This window comes from Panicum virgatum, chromosome 6N, assembly GCF_016808335.1.
Source record: "Panicum virgatum strain AP13 chromosome 6N, P.virgatum_v5, whole genome shotgun sequence".
Lineage (NCBI taxonomy): Eukaryota > Viridiplantae > Streptophyta > Magnoliopsida > Poales > Poaceae > Panicum > Panicum virgatum.
Window position 1 is genome coordinate 20,337,831 of NC_053150.1, and position 15,110 is coordinate 20,352,940.

Here is a 15,110-nt window from a genome sequence, read left to right on the forward strand (position 1 = left end):
GTGGATGGAATCTATGAATGAGCCTTACGTACCGGTTAGTATTATCAACCGGTACCTAAGGCTCTCCATAGGTACCGGGTGGTAACTTTTATATTAGTACCTGGTGGTACCACCAACTGGTACCTATAGACAAGCCTTAGGTACCGGTTGGTAACACCAACCGGTACCTTAGGAGCATTAGGTACCAACGCTTTCCATGGGTTACTTCAAAAGGAAAATATCTCCTTTTCAACTAGAACTGTTGCATAGGTGAGATGGTAAAATAGAAACACGCGAGACTAGAGGTCGCGGGTTCAAATCCCAGCCAAAATATATTTTGCGTGAATATTTTAACCATAGGTACCGGTTGTTTTACTCGGTACCAAAGGGTACCCAAAGACATTTTGCTAGTAGTGATCTAAGCAAGAATTGTGAGAGGGATCTAGAACAAACTACATAGTACTAGGAACTAGCGGCCTACTCAATTGAGAAATGAATTAATCTAAAGAATGCACTCAGTCTCTCACGTTAATTAATGTTCTTACATCAAAAGTGCTAAATTCTTACGGTTTTGTTCACGATCTTTGGGTACTGATTGATAGCATAAGAATTTTATTATTGCTGAGATAAAAAAAATAGTAGGATTGTGTATCATAGGATGTTCATCAATTCCAGAACTAGGATACAGATACTGGATCTGCATGGATTTTTTTCTGTGGTACATCTGGAAATCACAAATCAGTCAGCAGTACTACTGTTATTGTTGCTACTGGATTGCAGTAAGAAATGTGCCAGTTATGAATTACTAACATTCCACTGAGAATTGCACCGAGCACACCAGCCGAACGCTTTTGTTGCTTTAGGAAAGTGAATAACTACTTGGATTAAGCTATAGCTTTGCATGCAACAATACTAATAAAGGAATTCTTTTAACAAACAATGTGCTCAACGGATGGACGGAATGATCTGTGACGACCGTTTTAGGTTGTCCCGAAATGTGTAAAGCCTAACATCAAATATCTGAAAACCAGAATGATGGCGCATCGGAGAACCAAAAATTGGCACCGCAAACAATCAGTAACCTCATACGCTATTTGTTATTTTTGGAACAAGATTAGAACAGTTGTGCAAAAAAAAAAACCGTTCATCAACGAATACTACTAAACTAGTACTGATTAGCTTGCATGGCAGAATTCGATCAGATGAACTAGGAGTAGGCCACCCTAGTGCTGGGAAAGGACATCAAAGACATGGGCGATATTCTTCAAATCAAACAACAGGAATCTGAAGTTTGATGAGCATGACGGATCAATGTACTAATGCAATCAGCAGAGGTATTCACGTGCCTGTAAAATTCTTCCACAAACACGACGGATCAAAATAGTCTCACGCGAGCAGCAAAGCATATCAACAACCCGTCCGGCCGCATGATCGGCAAAGTCTAGGAACTGCAGAACTCAGAACTCACATGCATAATCCTGGCCTGCAGGTTGCAGAGATCGATCGATCGATCGGTGCAGAAGCAGTAGCAGCGTGCTTCGAGAAGAGAAGACGTGCGCTCCCAGAGGCGTCTAGCTAGCAGCTAGCGGGTGATCGAGAGCATCCTCCAGACGTCGTGGATCTCGAGAGCAACCGCGTCGCGCATCCGCCCCAGCGCGTGGAACGCCAAGACGGCGCTGACGGCGGCGTGGAGCGCGAGCCGCCAGGCCGCGGACGTCCACTCGTCGGGGGCGCCGTGGGGGAAGGACCGGAGCACGCAGCAGGCGTCCTCGGCCGCGCGGGCCTCCGCTGCGGCTGCGCGCAGCTTCCGCCTCGCGTCCCAGGCGCGGAGGACGGCGTCGCTGAGGCGGTCCTCCTGCCAGCTCTGGTACAGCAGCTCCAGGGCCTTGCGGTCGCCGCCGGTGGCGCGCGCGAGGGCGTGCCGCCTGGCGTAGAGGTTGAAGGCTTGCCCGGCCCCGGCGTGGAGCACGTCGAGGCGGGCGAGCTCGCGGAGCGCGCCCTCGAGGACCGACGAGGGGGACGCGCCGCCGAACAGCCCGGCGGTGGCGCCGCGGATGTCGCCGGGCGGCGCGCCCTCCGGGAGCACGCGCAGCGTCCCAGCGACCGCGCCGAGCGTCGTGTGGGCGGAGCCGACCGTGCCGAGGAGCCCGCCGTGGGTGTCGAGGGCGACGAACAGGAGGGTTCCTGGCACCGTCTCCGCCAGCTCCCTCCACCGCTCCATTGCCGCCGGTGGTGGTGCGCGCTCGTGTCTTGTTTCTGACGCCGTGGATGCGCAAGCCGGAAAGGACAAATAATTTGTAGTGGGGAGGGAGGAGGGCTTTTACAGCGTCTGTTTTACCTCGAGAGTTTGAAGAATTCACCGTCAGTACTCTCAATGACACTTGGGCCCCAGTAAGAAATTCTTACCTCACTGACACACCGCCATTACTATTTTCACCTCTTTATTTAGCGGAATCCCATTTCCACGTGGGCAGGAGGTAAACAATCCGTTACGGTCGTGGGGTCCACCCCGCCAGCCTGGCTATTTCAAAGCACACGCCGCGCCGCCAAGCGCCAACTGCGGCGAGGCGAAGCCTACCAGAAACAGAACCCGCCGCCGCAGAGAGAGAGAGAGAGAGATGGCGGAGGAGGCATGGAAGGTGGTTGTCCGGCGGCAGGTTGGGGAGGCGGTCGTCTACAACGACCGCGCCCGTGGGCTGCTCGCCGGCGCGCTCGGGCAGCTCGACGAGGCGCTGTGGGACCTCGCGACGCAGGCGCTCGTGGACGACCCGCGGGCCTGGCGTGCCTGGGCCCAGCGCGCGGAGCGGATGCTCGCGGACGCGTCCCCCGAGCTCGCCGCCGCCGCGTCCCTCGTGCGGGCGGCCGGGCTCATCGCGCTCCGCTGCGCCGCGGCCAGCCCGGCGGCCCCTCTGCGCTCTATCGACGACGTCGTCCCCGACGCGACCCTGCGGGGCGCTCTGGCCTGGCTCGAGGACGCCGGGGACGACGCCGGGAGCGCAGGCGACCAGGTCGACATGTGCCGCGCCTTCCTGGCTGGTGCCCTCCGGCTGCTCGAGATCGACCACCCGCCTCTCCCCGGCGTGAAGGGCCTCGTCCACGTCAAGCTCGTCTGCGCCCGCGACGAACTCCAACTCGCGCGGGGGTTTCAGGAGAGGGGCGCCGAGCAGGTCTACGACGCCCTCTTGTTGCTCCTACTTTAGGCGGCGGAGGCCATGTCCGCTGATCAAGTTTCATTGATTCTGATTTTTTCCGTTGCTTGTGTTCTAGTGTTGTTCGTGAATTCATCCCACTCCTCATCTCGATGATGAGCCCTGAATCTTGTGTGATCGAAAGGAGCAGATGTCGGTGATGTTTCCGTTGTAGTATATGCAATGACTGCTTCTTAGCGGATATTATGCAAGTTGTTCTAATCAGAATTTTGATAATGTTGCAATTGTTCTGAACTTCTGATTCGTTCCGTTTTCTGGAAATTTTGATATTTTGCTAAACCAGGGGACATGATGATCTAAGTAACAACAATCTTGGAATGGTGTTAGATTGGTGCGTTGTTCCTAGCAAGCAATTCTAGAGTCACCTTCCTCCTATTTTGTGTCTTGGTTTGTTATTGCAAGTTCAGAGTCAGAATCATAAACATAGTGATCGGCACCTCCTTTGTCCCTTTTATTGATTGAATTATACTCGTGTGATCGTGTTGCAACTGTCCTCTTTAGTTCCATTTTTTCGAAATTTTCATATTGTCAGGAAAACATGAGGTACAAATATATGATGGTATATGGGTGGTCATGCACCTTCCCTGCATCTTGTCTCTTCATTTTGCCACTGGCTGCAGGGATTGATCATTCCACGTTCTGTACCTTCACTGATTTATACTCAGCATGGATTGTTGGCTAGAAAATTTTCTGTCCTATGATTTATTCCATAACTACGATAGATACTGGATTCTGCTTTATTTTTGTGTCAGTGTGGTACAAATGGCGATCAAGTCCACAGTACGTACTTCTAGTGTTCTTATTCAGAGGAACCATCGATGAGTGTTAGAAATGTACTACTATCAATTATCAATTAGCGTGCATGCTACTGGATTGCAGAGAGCAACCGAGAGCTTGTTGCATTTCCAAGCGAATTGTGATTCGATTAAGCCAGCATCGCATGCAACAGGCCTAAAGGAATTCAGTAACTATGTTCTAAGCAAAATAGTGGCCATTTTAGCTAGGATATCAGATGCAAACCTTTTCGTGCAAACCGTTTTAGCTTGGGGAACATATCAGATCCAAGGGAGTGTGCAGGGGATCACGTTCACGTTCAGAAGACCAGAACGATCGGGCAGATCAGATGCATGGCACTCAGTAAAACACGTAGAACTAACATTTGGCACATCCAATGAGCAGCAACCAATTAACCACACAAATGCATGTTGTTACTGGTAAAATCTTCTGAAGTTGTGCATCACAAACTCATAACTGAACGTTGGTAAGCGCACAACATCAGAAATTATTAGCAAAACGAGCAGACATGCTCCAAATCGGATCAAAAGTTCTTTCAAGTTTGACGACCATGACAGATCAATGCACGATGGCATTCAGCATTCGCATGACTGTGATTCAATTCCTCCACAAACACAAAGGGTGAAAATAGTGTCAGGTGAGCACCAAGAAATCTGGGTAGAGCCTAGGCGAGAGTCACGTCCTGGCCCACGCCCGCACCGCGCCTAGCCATAGAGAACCCTCCAGGCGCCGTGGAACTCCAGAGCGGCCGCATCGCGCATCCGGCGCAGGGCGCGCAGGGCCAGGGCGGCACCGACGGCGGCGTGGCGCGCGAGCCGCAGGGCCGCCGACGTCCAGGTGGTCCAGTCCGGGGACCCGCTGGGGGAGGACCGGAACAGCTGGACCGCGTCCTCGACGGCGCGGGCGATCGACGCGGCGGAGCGCAGCTTCCACTTGGCGTCCCTGGCGTGGGAGAAGGCGTCGCGGCTGTGGCGGCGCCAGCTCGCCACCAACGCAGGGTCGGGGCCGGGCGGCCGCCGCCGTCCCCGGGGATGTGGCGTCCGCCCATGGCGTAGCGTTTGCAGGCGCCCCCGGGGATGAGGCGCGCGGCAATGGCGTAGTCTCTGCAGGTGACCGCGGCCCTGTGGTGGATCGCGTGGAGGCCGGCGAGGTCGGAGAGGGCTCCGTCGAGGAGCGCGGAGGCGAACGCGCCGCCGAACAGCCCGTCGGCGCCGCCGCCGCCGTGCTTCGCTCGCTCCCGGAGCGCGCGCAGCGTCTCGACGACCGTGCCGAGCGTCCTGTGGGCGGAGTCGGCCGTGCCGAGGAGCCAGGTGGTGTGGACGGCGACCATCAGGAGGGTTCCTGGCGCCATCTCCGCCAGCTCCCTCCCCTGCTCCGTTGCTCCCGCTCCCGCTCCAGCTCCCGGAGCGCGCTTTCTCTTTGACATTGCTCTCCTCCTCCGTCTTCCTCTTCTCTCCACGCCAAATGCGCTCGTGTGGGATGCGGAAGGAAGGAGGAGAGCAAATTTATGGGAGGGTTTTTACCGCGAGAATCTGCTGGAATTCACCGTCAATCGACGACTGACATGGTGGGTCCCATTGTTTTAACCGCCGCTCCATTCTATTCTCATTTTTTTTTCAGGGCAGGCAGAAGAATCCCATTTTCACCTCGGCACTTGCACTTGGGTAGATAATCCGTTACGGTCGTGGGGTCCACTCCGCCAGCCTGGCTATTCCAGAGCACGCCACGCCGCCAACGCCAACTGCGGCGAAGCCTTCCAGAAACACAAACCCGCCCGCCGCCGCGAGCGAACGAGCGAGAGAGAGATGGCGCCGCCGCGAGAGAGGGGGAGAGAGAGATGGCGAAGGAGGCATGGAAGGTGCTCGTCCGGCAGCGGGTGAAGGAGGCGGCCGGCCGCTGCGCCCGCGCCCACGGGCCGATCGCCGAGGTGCTCGGCAACCTCGGGATGCCGGATCTCGTGGCCGACGTGCCGGCCTGGCTCGCCTGGGTGCCGCGCGCGGAGGTCGCGCTCGCGGACGCGTCCCGCGGCCTCGCCGTCGCCGCGTCCCTCATGGCGGCGGCCAGGTTCATCGCGGCACGCGGAGCAGCGGCCAGCCCGGCGCCTGCGGCGGCCCCTCCGCGTTCCATTGTCGGCGGCGGCCCCGGGCTCTCCGGCGACGACGAGCTCCAGCGCTCCGGCCTCAGCGGGCTCCAGGACGCCAGGGCTTGGGCCGAGAAGGCGTGCGGCTCCGTGGAGGTGTCCCGGGCCCACCTGTCTACGATCAGGCTCCTGCTTGACCACCCGCATCTCCCCGGCATCCACGACGGCCTCCACATCTTGAGCGACTCCGTCCGCCAGGAGCTCGACGCCGCGCAGAAGCATGAGCAGGACACCATTTCGCTTGCCCACGGCGTGTGTCTACTTTAGACGGCGACAGCATCCAGTCATCCACAGATCAAGGTCCATTGATTCTGATTTCGCTTGATGGCTTGCTTTTGCCATACGCCTACCTAGGCCATCGTATGCGTTCTATCTTGCTTTGTTCCTGCTGAATTCATCCCATTCCTCGTCTCCTAAAGAGCAGATAACTTGTGCTGTTTTTTTTTTTTTTTTGAAAGCAGACTTGTGTTGTTTTGATGATTGATTCTTAGTGGATATTTTTGCAAATTGTTCAGATCAGATTAAGTACTAGTGGAAATTGTGCAAGCCTTTATGGCTACTGTTGGTTTCTCACCATGTAACTTGTCACCGCAAACAAGTGGTTCAGATCCAAATCATACTGATTTGCTCCTTCCTACCATCCCTATGATAATGCTCCAATTCTCCTGATTTGTTCCATTTCCTGGAAATTTTGATATTGTGCTGAAACAGATAAGGCATAGTGGTATGGCAACAATTTTGGAATGGTGTTAAATTGGTGCATTGTCCCGAGTAAGATATTCTCAAGTCACCTTCCTCTTATTTTGTCTCGTGTTCCAACTCAGCATGGAGTATATTGCAAGTACAGATTCAGACTCACAATCGTAGTGATTGGTACAATTTATCCTCGTTTATGCTGAATTTGTTTGAATCGGTGTGTGGTCTTGTTAAATGCAAGTACAGATTCAGACTCACAATCGTAGTGATTGGTACAATTTATCCTCGTTTATGCTGAATTTGTTTGAATCGTACTAGCATGATCTTGTTGCAGTGTATTGTCCTGTGTTTGTTATATTTGTAAAATTTCGATACTGTCATGGAATCATGAGGCATAATATTGGGTTGGTCACCTTGTTCTGTTTCGTCATTTTGCCACGGGCTAAATGGATGGCAATGATCATTCCACTTACCTTCACAGTTTTAAATTGAACATGCAGTATTGGGCTGAAAAGTATCGGCCCTTCACGCAATCCTTTTTTTGTAATGCGAACTGCTTCGTATATGCACCTTTTTCTACTTCGACATTGGCAGGACATCTGTAAGAACTATCTTAGAAGAATTACCTCTGACCCGCAAAAAAGAAAAGAAAAGAACTACCTCTGTTTTCTTTATTATTTTTTCCCGGCAAAAGTGTATTTTTTTCATCCCTTAGGTATGGCTAAACTGTGACATTCATCCCTCATGTTTCATTTGGTGCAAATCAATCCCTTAACTAGTTAAAATGGTGCATTTATCATCCCACCTTATTTTAGCAATGGTTTAGTGTCATATAATATTAGTTTAGGTCATGTAATTATCTCACTAATCATGACCTAGCAACATCTAATGTTAAGTCAATCACTATAATAATTCGATGTGAATCGGTTAAGTTAATTTTTTGGGTAAAATTTTTATGGGGTACCCAATTTAGAGAATTTACTGATGTTTTAGGCTTTATATCTTCAACTCATCATATTACATTGCTAAGCAGAGATTAGTCAAATGATAGTGTGGCATAAACTACCATTAGATTGTACTAAACCATTGTTAAACTAAGGTGGGGATGATAAATGCACCAGTTTAGTTAGTTAAGGGGTTGATTTGCATCAAATGAAATATGAGGGATGAATGCCACACTTTTGTAATACTTCAAGGATGAAAAATACACTTTTTCCTTTTTTCCCCTTGTTCCTGAGTTCTGGCAGTTATTCAGGGCCAACCTACATCGAGTTTCCTTCATCCTATGATTGCTATGTGTCTGCTAGTCTGAACTCCTGATTGAATCTATATATAGTTGGCCATCCGGCTCGAAGCTCATGGGCCGACCCATGACCTGAATTTTTGGCCTGTCACAGGCCTGGCCTGGCATGTCACGAAATTAATCGAGCCCGGGCCGGCCTAACACGAGCGTCGTGCCGTGCTTGAGCCGATGCCTCAGCACGTGGGCCCGTCCGGTCCGGCATCGTTTATTGGCTAGCCTGACCAAGCATGATGGCCTCCTGATCTGTCATCTCCTCCCCCACCCTCTCCAGCCTCAGGCCCTCACCTGCGCCCTCCTCCCCATCGACCTCCTGTGCCGCCGCCCCCTCCTACCCTCCCAGCGCCGCACCTCACCTCCCAGCATCGTGGTTGATGATTGTTGGTGTCGTGGAGCACCGAGCTACCCGCCCCCGACCGGCGGCCGCCGTTGGTTTCTTGCCACATGACGCCCCGACGATGTGAGGCCAGCTTCGTAAGTGACGCTCGCGACGAGGATTCAGAGATTTCGCGTCGCGCCTCCCGTACAGCACCGCGGCCGGCGGTGCCCCTCATTCCCTCCCCTCCAAGCTTCACGGCTGATGTCGACGCAGCCCCTGCTCTGCTCCCAGTACCGCGGTCGACGCTGGCCCCCTCCTCCGCGGCCGGCGCTGCTCTCAACGTAGCCTATCCTCGCGTTGCGGCGTGGCCAGCACGGCCGCCGCTCGCCCGCTCCTCTCATTCGGGCCGAACATGCACATAAGGCCCGTTTAATAAATCGGGCCGGCCCGGTACGCGAAACAAGCCTTTATGCCATGCCAGTGCTAGGGTCTCAGCACGTGGGCTAGCCCGGCCCAGCCCGAATAAATAATTGGACCAACCGTGCTGGGCCTAATCATGTTGAGCCAAGTCAGGCCTGGGCCGTGCCGTGCCAGACGGCCCAAATAGCCAACTATAAATCTATGTATTTATGTCGAGGTGAAAATGTATGCAGACTTTGGAATCAAATCTGATCCCATTGCTGTGGCAGGATAATGTACTGTACCTGAATCTGTGGTTGGCTATCCTGGTGAGGCTAGAGGTAAAAGAAACCAATGTGTGATGCAAATTCTTAGAATCTCACGATATTTAGCATAAATTTTTGTAACAACTTCTGATGGGGGCAAATCAGTCTAATCAGATGCCTATTTGGCACTTACCAAACTGTAATTTTTACACACCATCAAAAAGGTCTCTAGACTCTGCAGAAGCGTAACTCATGACATCCTCCTGATGTAGCGCAATAGCTGCTAACAAGCACTCTAAATCATCGCAGATTAAATCGAAGGACCAGGCCACCTCAATGTCTCTTATAGGAGCACAGTTATTCACGATGATCACATTACTGAGTTGATGAGTTCTCTTATAGAAACAATTATTCACGATGATCACGTTACTGAGTTGAGCATCAAACAGTTCACTCTAGCCACAACATATTCGTTGATTAAAAATGTAGAAGAGCCACTAAATGGCATAACGAGCAAGGAGGCAACTCCACTGTATTTTTCAGTCAGCACTTCCATTTTAGGGACACCAGCACAAACAAAATAGGAGGTAACAACTGCTTTGCTTACAGAAAACCGCCCAACCCGGAACCACGGATCCAAACGCACCAAACAACATGCTTCAGCTGCCGTGATGGGCTTCGCCTATCTTAGTGAACAACAGAGAGAATAGGACCATCTCAACTCTCATGTTTGCGCAGAGGGTTTCCTGTCCTCAACCGTGGTACCTTTCCCCATACCCTTGCCTTCGCTGCTGTTATCAACCCTGTTCTTCTCATCAGCCTCATCCTCAACAAGGGACCCAGTGCGCATCAGTTCCTTAACTTTGCGGTACTCATCGTAGTGGGCACGACGATGCTCCTTGAAACTCAATCTTGCTGTGTCTGCTTCTGGATCTACATGAAACCCAAGATATCACTGCATGTTCCAATAAGTTTACAAAAAGGTCACACTAGAGACATCTGGGACTACATAAGGATAACTATGTGTTCCAACTACCAAGTAGAGGTGAAAGATATCTTTTCTCTGGGCTGGCCAACCCAAAACTCATTGGATTGAACTGAGATGGGATAGAAATGAACTAATGTGTGACCGAACAACACACACGTGCATCCTAAGTCCAAGTATAGAGCAAGTAATAATAAATCGACCATCATAAAGATAATGACAGTATTTCATACTTGTGCGCGCCGTACATATGTGTTGGTTTCTAAGATGACATTTGTCTTATCTAAGGAACAGCAAGAACTGTGAGAAGTTTGCCCAAAAGCTTGAAAGCTGAGAGTAGCTGTCTTGAGTAGTCATTAGCTGGATCAATTATGTACTTCACTTAAGCTGCTAGAGCAGAATGGAATTTTCACTGTTCTACTTGTTGAAATAAATTGACGTGCAAATTACTCTATCTACCAACTGAACATGTGCCATCTTTAACTAATATATACATAAATCTTCCAAGACCAACTATTTTTGTGCGGTTCACAAAGACAAACCAATATATTCTTTCCACTAGTAACCTCAATTAATTTCCCATTTAACTACACTATGAAGAATCAACAGAAAATTTGAGCAACGTGTTGTAAGCAGAATAAAATATAGCAGTTGTGCAAGAAACTAACCATCCTCTTGTTCCATAGCATCAGTCTCATCATCTGAGGATGCCCAACCATCATCCTTTGAATTGTTATTGCTTGATGAAGAAGCCACACCATTTAAGGCCGTCAATATAGCTTCAGCCTGGACAGTCTCATCGAGACATTTGTCAAAAGGACGTGTTGGCGATAGGGAACCTAGAAAGCAAGCAGTGACCCTAGTAATCATTGTATGCACACTGAGTCCTTAAATTGGTAATATATTATGCAACGCATGTAGCAATATATGTACCGTCATCATCTATCATAGGGTAATACGGTGTCTTTGGCTCTGTTATCTTCTGCCTCACTGGTTTGTTTGACTCAATCTCATACAAATTGTCCTCATTCCACTTCACACGGCGAGAGCTACAGAAAAAACGTTGACAATCAACAGAGACTATTTTAAGAAACAACCATAACAAACCTTGTGCTATGTGTATGTAATAAAAGTAATTCTCAATCCTGGAGTGCCATCACAACATTACAACAATCAATAAAGTCCATCAAGCATTTTTATTTTCAAATTTCAACAAGCTATTTTACGTATCTCAGCTGTACTGATCATTCCAGTTTTGAGCGTAAGGTTGTAAAACCTAGCAAAAGCAGTGTGAATCAGCAAAGTATTGTTACCCTACAAGGCCGTCTTGCTTCCATCATCTCAGTTCTAAACTCAACCATTCACAAAGGAGAAACCAAATGAGCAAGTCATTTCAAATTAAAACACTAGTTCAAGCAATGCAACTGATTTCAACAATAAAAAAAAAACATCGTCAGCAAAATGAATCTTAATTGAACGTAACAACCAGGCCGCAACCAAAATTCCAACACATAATTCTCTAAATTTCACAATATTTATCAAGCTCACCATGCACACTGGGTCACTGGCAAGGGAAGCACCGAACATAAGAAAAAATAGTGATAAGAAACTGCGCATTTAATCGATTAAAAAACGCTGGCAGCATGACGAATCTTAATTGGACATGACAACAAGGTCGCAATCAAAGTTCTAACGCATAATTTTCTAAATCTTACAATATTATCAAGCTCACCGTGCACACTGGGGCAAGGGAAGCACTAAACATAAGAAAAAATGGTGATAACAAACAGCACACTATTATAAACACTCTTTTGAGTTGGGGTAGAGAGAAAACATCACAATAAGTATAACTTTATTCCAAAATGGATAAACATTTCAAGATGATATGGTCATATACGTGCAAGTTCAGTAACCATGCGACTTGTATGCCTGATGTAAGTTGTGAACAATGGCACAATCTAGTAGTAAGAGTCAAGTGTTCATAGTTAAAAAAAACAGTGCCTTAAATAGATCAGGCGAGACAAAGAAGAGAGATTTAGCATGTCATACTCCCTCTGTCCCAAATTATTAGTCGTTTTAGCTTTTCTAGATTCATGCACTTTGCGATGCACCTAGACATAATACATACGTAGATGCGTAGCAAAATCTATGAATCTAGAAAAGCCAAAATGACTAATAATTTGGGACGGAGGAAGTATTTCACATGCAGATGACAATATACAGTAAGAACTTGGCAGAGAATTTTGCTGATAACATTTACAAACTGGTTAGATTCAAACCTAAGAATAACGAGAACGAATATGGAAAACATGAATTGAATTATCTAAATGTGTTAATAAGCATGAGATACCAAAAACTCTCTGTTACTTGAAACTCATAGATAAACTAGGAGTCCTGACCTCATGCTTGAAGTTTCTAACTCCAACCGATGAAAAGTATTGAAGCTTGTGCAACCTTTACACAGAAAATCTGCTCAAGTTAGATAAATCATTATACAGCTTCTTAAATTTTTCATTGATGAAATAAAAAAAACACATACAAATAATGTCAAAAAGTATGATATAGTTGCAGGCAAGGTATAAAAATATGAGCTAACAACAGCATTTATGTGAACAAGGAAAGCATGTGCTACGATATCCCTTATATCTATCGTGTTTGATATCAATTATCATCCAAGTAGATAATCCATATTTTACTCATTGTATACTAAATTAATCAGACAATACTCAGTGTGTGACAGTTGCAATCGAAACAGCAATACGCAAATATACATCAAGGGAATGCATAAATTCATATTAAGCTCATTAATCTAAGCAATGTCTGATGAGGTACGAAGATAACTCAGCCAAAAGATATCTGAATGACAGTTGACGCACAACTAGCCCAATTGATGAGAATGCCATAATATGTTAATGAATCAGTGAACAAAAAACTGTATCCTTTCATTCTTGGTTTAATCCAAACACATGGCGAGCCAGATCGTGTAATAAAGCTTTTGATTTTCTGAAGCAAATGTATACACATTGTGAGTTGTGACATGCACTTTTACATTTGAAACAGGCGGTGACCTGTACCATATGCAATAGAACGGTTGTCTAGTCACTCTGACGTATGCTATGGTAACTGTATCACAATGGGTGCTTATGAACACACTAAGAGATAGAAACTGAAGATAGTTAGCTACAACACCTCGTTGCAAGATTTCAACAGACTTGTATACTCATCTTAAATTTTCAATAGGCTAGTAAACATCGCAAGGCGCATAGTTTGCCTGCAAGAGAGTGAAACATGACTAATTGAATACAGAAAGAAGATTGCATGTACTATGTTTACAAATTCTCCATCTTGACTGTCACAAGAATGATGCACCCAAAACACATAAATCACTATCTATAATGGATGTGATGCGTGCTATTGTAACAGAATTTTCAAATGAAGGTAAGAAATAATCTTCTAAGAATAAGTTGCATAACATCGGTTCTATCTAACTTGAACAATACAGGGCTACTCAATTTTCTCTTGTTGTACTCAGAAATGAGCAAGACAGAATTACTATAGTTAATAAAAATCTATAATTTTCAGCAGTAGAAGCTTTTCCCATCCAACATAAACCAGGGTCCTGGATTTGTGCATGTCTCATGGCAACACAACAAATAGCTTCTTTCCAATCAAAAAAATAGGACCATCAACATATGGCTTATTTTTAGCAATCATGAAGTGATTGGCCTGGTGCGCCAATTGTGGGCAGCCATGAAACCGAGCTGTTGTTTGCAATACAAGGAATAATTGTTAGCATCTTATGGCCAGTTTCACAGAGCAAATAGCAGCTAGAGCAACAAAGGTACTGCACTATTAGCCACTCATCACCTCAAGCTCTTCATAAGGAATGGCTCTGTCCAAGCCAACATATAGCACCACAATTCCGTCAACTGGATGGCTTGGCTAGTGATCCTCAATACCTTTCCAATCATTGATCATTATTTTTCACAGTATCACTTACAGCAATGGTGACTGATGGGGGACAGGAGATTACTCATATTCTAGTTTACGCAGGTAAGATTGCTTTTTTGGTTTTGTGCAAGCTTGGGAACGATGAATAGAACATTGTGCATTGGCAAGTGAACTTGTCCGTTCATATTTTTTTGACTTTAGCATTGGAGCTTGTTTACTAACCTAGATGGTGCCCAGGACCGAACCCAGTTTAGGACATGGGTGTACATCCGATAATTTTTGCAAAAGAATCGAAGTTCTAGTAGGTATAATACATGCGTATACTTGTAGCTGGGTCAGATCCGAATACAAATAGCTCAGGTTAGGGTTTGGGGTGCTTCGTTTCGCACGGCAGGAAGGGAAGAGAAGGGGCGGGCATACCTGGTGGGTGCTCGCCGCCGGCGAATGGTACGGCGATGACGTGCCGAAGGGCGCAGCGGCTCGCCCAGTCGTCGCCGCCCGGAGAGAGAGAGAGGAACGGGGGAAAGAAATAGATTTTTTTTTATCCCGAAGACGCGTCGGGGTGGGAAAAAAGGAACCGGAAACCAGTAGCCAATCCGAGGCTTTTGCCGCGGTGGGCACCTATTCCGCGCCGTAGTACTCACAGATTTAAGTTTTTAAATAGAGTACAAGTTATTGTATTTAGATAGATTTAGGGGTGGTAACGAGTCATGACCTTTGCGGTCTCTTCACAGCTCAACAAGACCATTAAATTATTTAGTTTAAAATTGTATAAAATTATAGTCCGACTATTTTAGGGTCCGGTCCTTAGATTTTCTAGTTCAAAATTTTGGGCCCTTTACACTAGATAGACTAGAATATTTGGCGTGCGGTGTACTATGTAAATAGTAAAAAAAAGCATATAGAAGATAGTGAAAACAACAATCGATAAATGAATGACGCAACGAAATAATCACAAGAATAACACCACATGAATCGAACAATTTAGATATACTATCCGATCACCATGGTATCCTCTCTATCAAAAATGATTTTCCAGAATCTACATCATCAATATTGCATCACATGCAT

General features: G+C 47.5%; 2 protein-coding genes across 6 annotated transcripts; one reads left to right on the forward strand and one right to left on the reverse strand.

Annotated features, from left to right (window-relative positions):
- Positions 1–5,816: 5,816 nt before the first annotated feature.
- LOC120679934 lies at positions 5,817–6,699 on the forward strand. Its single transcript, XM_039961593.1, has one exon. It carries the CDS (start codon positions 5,821–5,823, stop codon positions 6,388–6,390), a length of 570 nt encoding a protein of 189 aa, XP_039817527.1. The 5' UTR covers positions 5,817–5,820; the 3' UTR covers positions 6,391–6,699.
- Positions 6,700–9,473: 2,774 nt separating this feature from the next.
- LOC120678383 (protein phosphatase inhibitor 2-like) lies at positions 9,474–14,612 on the reverse strand. Of its 5 annotated transcripts, none has more exons than XM_039959551.1 (6): positions 14,460–14,612; positions 12,488–12,557; positions 11,022–11,137; positions 10,757–10,927; positions 9,829–10,036; positions 9,474–9,791 (listed from the first exon to the last, which is right to left on the reverse strand). In XM_039959551.1, coding segments are annotated over exons 2-6 (501 nt in total). In that variant the 5' UTR covers positions 12,493–12,557; positions 14,460–14,612; the 3' UTR covers positions 9,474–9,790. The 5 variants fall into 5 exon arrangements, with proteins under 5 accessions (XP_039815485.1, XP_039815484.1, XP_039815483.1 ...); XM_039959550.1 differs by adding an exon at positions 13,278–13,359 and having other exon boundaries at positions 9,474–10,036; positions 12,488–12,542; positions 14,460–14,596; XM_039959549.1 differs by adding an exon at positions 13,278–13,359 and having other exon boundaries at positions 9,474–10,036; positions 14,460–14,596.
- Between the last annotated feature and the right edge of the window lie 498 nt (positions 14,613–15,110).

Bases quoted from the DNA above. Each gene is read 5' to 3' on its own strand.
- LOC120679934 (XM_039961593.1), top strand. From the start codon at position 5,821: ATGGCGAAGGAGGCATGGAAGGTGCTCGTCCGGCAGCGGGTGAAGGAG.
- LOC120678383 (XM_039959551.1), bottom strand. The intron at 10,928-11,021 runs GTACATATATTG...CTTGCTTTCTAG, and splicing joins CCCTATGATAGATGATGACG to GTTCCCTATCGCCAACACGT. The intron at 10,037-10,756 runs GTTAGTTTCTTG...GGTTTCATGTAG, and splicing joins TGCTATGGAACAAGAGGATG to ATCCAGAAGCAGACACAGCA.